This window comes from Triticum dicoccoides, chromosome 6A (assembly GCF_002162155.2).
Source record: "Triticum dicoccoides isolate Atlit2015 ecotype Zavitan chromosome 6A, WEW_v2.0, whole genome shotgun sequence".
In the NCBI taxonomy this organism is placed as follows: Eukaryota; Viridiplantae; Streptophyta; class Magnoliopsida; order Poales; family Poaceae; genus Triticum; species Triticum dicoccoides.
In genome coordinates, this window is record NC_041390.1 from 458,968,499 (window position 1) to 458,972,388 (window position 3,890).

The following is a 3,890-nucleotide window of genomic DNA, read 5'->3' on the forward strand; positions in this document are numbered from 1 at the left end:
CAGGAGCACTCGCCGCAGAAGATCCCGAGGAAGCTGCATGTGATGACACAGGCGAATCTGGCGCCACCTGCGCAGAGGATCCTGTAGCCGTTGGTGTGGCCGCTTGTGTGTCCACCACACGGGTGCCAGCCGCCCGAGCCGGCACAGCGGATCGACCGCCCGACCGCGGTTGCAGGCGCGCGCTGGGCGAGGGAGATTCGGCCCCATGGCTGGTCCCGCCTGCTGCTGAGGTGGCGGCGTGGGAGTGGCGCACGCTGGGCGAGGCGGATTCGGCCCCGCAGCCAACCCCGCAGCTGGTCCCGCCTGCTGCTGAATCAGCGCTGCGGTTGGTGGGAGCGCGATCCGAGGCTGATTTGGCCACGGGATCCGAGGTCTGCGCACGAACAGGAGTTGCGGGCGCCGCCGGATCAGCTTCGTCATCTGTGCCAGGTTCGTCTCCTTCCTCAGCATGAAATATAAGATGATCTTGAGCTTGATTTTCGAAATTTTGATCATTTTGAGCACCGTTTTCACCAGGGACCTGTACAGGCAACAGAGAAGAACCAATACCAGCAGGAATATCATCACTTTGGTTAGTACAACTGTCGCCCCCATGATCAAAAGACCGAAGATGTGGAGGAAGAAGAAGGATTTCCTTGCGGAGAAGTGCACCAGCATTGGGATGAAGGGAAGCAAAAGGGAACACTGACTCATCAAAAACTACATCTCTGGATATGTAGACCCTACCAGTAGGAACATCTAGACATTTAACTCCTTTGTGCATGGGACTATAGCCTAAGAAGACACACTTTTTGGAGCGAAAAGCGAGTTTGCGTGTGTTATAGGGTCTGAGGTTGGGCCAACATGCACAACCGAAAACACGAAGAGATGTGTAGTTGGGTGTGACACCAAGGAGTCGTGTAATAGGTGTTTCAAATTTGATGACTTTACTAGGAAGCAAATTGATAAGATATGTAGCGGTTAAGAATGCTTCATCCCAGAATTTGAGTGGCATGGATGCATTTGCTAGCAGTGCTAGCCCCATATCAACTATGTGACGGTGCTTTCTTTCAGCAGATCCGTTTTGTTGATGAGCATGAGGGCAAGAGACATGATGTGAAATACCAAGTTTTTGGAAGAAAGAGTTCAATTTTTCATACTCACCACCCCAGTCACTTTGCATAGCAATGATCTTGGAGTTCAGTTTGCGTTCAACAAGGTTTTGAAAATTGATGAAGACTTGGAATACATCAGACCGTTTCTTTAACAAGTAAATCCAAGTAAATTTACTATAGTCATCAATAAAGCTTACATAGTAAGAAAATCTCCCAACTGAAGTAGGGGCTGGTCCCCATACATCTGAAAATATAAGTTGTAGAGGAGCAGTAGACACACTAGTAGAGATGGGATAGGGTAATTGATGACTTTTTGCTTGTTGACACGGATCACAAACTGACTCAACACTATTCTCATAAGAGAGTTTATTTTTGCTAAGAACATATTTAACTATGACTAAAGATGGATGACCTAATCGACTATGCCACCTTGATGATGATGGCTTGGTGACAATATTTGCTTGTTTATTGGACCATGAAGATGATGATGATGATATGAGTGGATAGAGGCCTCCCACGCACCGTCCTCTAAGAATGATTCTCCTTGTGCTCAAATCCTTAACCAAGAAAAAGTGAGGATAGAATTCTATAAGAACATTATTATCAAGGGTGAATCGATGAACAGAAACAAGATTTTTGGAAGTTTGAGGAACATGCAAGACATCTTTAAGGTGCAAATTTTTCATGGGGTTTTGAACAATTGAACTACCAATGTGGGTGATATTCATACCAGAACCGCTTGCCGTGCGAATTTGGTCGCCTCCGTTGTACTTCTCCCGTACTGTCAGCTTGTCAAGTTCACCTGTGATGTGATTTGTTGCTGCACTGTCTGCGTACCAATTAGTGTACACGCCATAGGAGACAGCATGCGCCTCCTTCTCTTCTTGATCATTCTCTTCATAGCGCCACCAGCAGACACGTGCACCTCCTGGATGATGTCTATAGCATATCTGGCACTCAGGATAGTCATGCTGCTGCTCGCGTACCTGCTGTTGCTGTTGCTGTCGAGGGCGTCCTCTGAATCCGCCGCCTCTATTTGCAGGAGAAGGCTGGCGGTCACCGCGGTCACCGCGGTCACCGCGGCCGCGCCCTCTTCCTCCTCGCCCACGGGATCTACCACGGGACTGGCCGCGGCCTCTGTAGACGGCGTTGGCAGATGAATGAAACCCGCCTGAAGACGAGTCTCCCAGCATCTCCATCCTCTGATCAAAGGCGGAGATCTGAGCGAAGAGGTCATCGGCGGTGATTGTGTTCTTGACAGCGCCGATCGCCGCCACCACGGAGTCGTAGTCGCGGTCGAGTCCTGCGAGTATGTAGTCCACCATCTCCGGATCAGAGACGGGACGACCAGCGGCAGCTAGTTCATCCCCAAGGCTTTTCATCTTCGCCATATACGCCGAGCTCGACATTGTGCCCTTCTTGGTATTGGTGATCGCGATCCTTAGATTGGTGATCCGGGACTATGATTGCGAGGCGAAGAGATTGTTCACCGTCGTCCAGAGCTCATAGGTGGAGTCCTTCCCGACGACTTGCGCAAGGATTTCTGGAGACATGGAGTTGAGAAGATATGACAGGACCTGCTGGTCTTTGGCGATCCAGGGCCCGTACAGAGGGTTCGGCTCGAGGGCCGTCCTCTTGTCCGCCTTCGTGATCTCCACAGTCTTGGGTGGAGCGGCGTCAGAGTTGTCCAGGAGCCCGGTTACCTGCGCACCTCGCAGGGCTGGGAGCACCTGGGTCTTCCAGAGGATGAAGTTTCCTCTTGCTAGCTTCTCAGATGGCGGCGATCCGAGGTTGAGGCCGACGCCGGACGAAGAAGCCATGGAGACGATGATATGTGGTTCTAGGGTTTTGATTTGTGGCTAGATGTAGGAGAAGAGGTGGCTCTGATTACCATGAAAGATAATAAGCGTTCCTACTCCCTCGAGGGGAGCCGCGGTTCTGTTTATATTGATTGATGCGGCCGAAGCCAAGCTTGGAGTACAAGGAATATTACAAGGAGTTTGAGTAGGAGAAGGAAAGGAGTTTGAGATGCTACGGAAACATATTCTCTAACAAATCTAACAAATACCGAGAGCTTAGGGCGATAGATGACTTATTGACTGACTATAGCAGCTAATATGAATTAAAAAAATTACAAGAGGCATCAGATACAAAGATAAGAGGCCATGGGTTGTACATATGGCTAACAAGACCGAGAGCACGTATCGTATTCAGGTCTTGACAGAGAACTGAAACGGCCTGCATGGTTACAGAATCTCATCTCTTCATGAAAAAGCCTAGGAGGACGCCCAGAATAGCGGCCACGAGTACGAAAAGTAGCGAGAAACCGACATTCTGCCTGCTGATTTCCCGTCTTAGGAGACGCTGTAAAATTCAATAAATGAAACAATAAACTTTGTCAATATGGAACTAAACTGTACGCCGGAATTGAGATCTCACTGGACTGCAGAAAACGATGTAGCAGAGAAGTAATGAAAACGTAAATATCAGGAAATAGGTGCAGAGTTCTGCACTTGTTGAGATCATGAAATGCAATAGTACTTGAAGACACAAAGCGCAAATCCAAAACCATGTTTAGGCAATGTAAAAGCAACGAGTGAATATTTTTACTACAAAGCTAGGTAGAATTATCAGTATCAGGTATAACCCACTAACCAGTTCCTCTCGAAGCTTATTGTTCTCTTGAACGGCAAAATTCTTCTCCTCCTTCATCAACTTCAAAATTAAAGCCAAGGGCTGCACAGATATAAATAAACGAGATCAATGTGTTGTTCTTTGGCATCACCGGGCAACATC

The 3,890-nt window shown here is 48.5% G+C and overlaps 1 protein-coding gene across 1 annotated transcript in view; it reads right to left on the reverse strand.

Annotated features, from left to right (window-relative positions):
• Window positions 1-2,992: 2,992 nt before the first annotated feature.
• LOC119317265 (vesicle-associated protein 1-2-like) overlaps window positions 2,993-3,890 on the reverse strand; it is a 3,358-nt gene continuing 2,460 nt past the window's right edge. The window contains exons 7-8 of the mRNA XM_037591696.1: window positions 3,750-3,830; window positions 2,993-3,458 (exon numbers count right to left, since the gene is read on the reverse strand). Of these exons, the coding sequence (XP_037447593.1) occupies window positions 3,351-3,458; window positions 3,750-3,830 (189 nt within the window). The 3' untranslated portion in view covers window positions 2,993-3,350. The remainder of the gene's footprint in view (window positions 3,459-3,749; window positions 3,831-3,890) is intronic.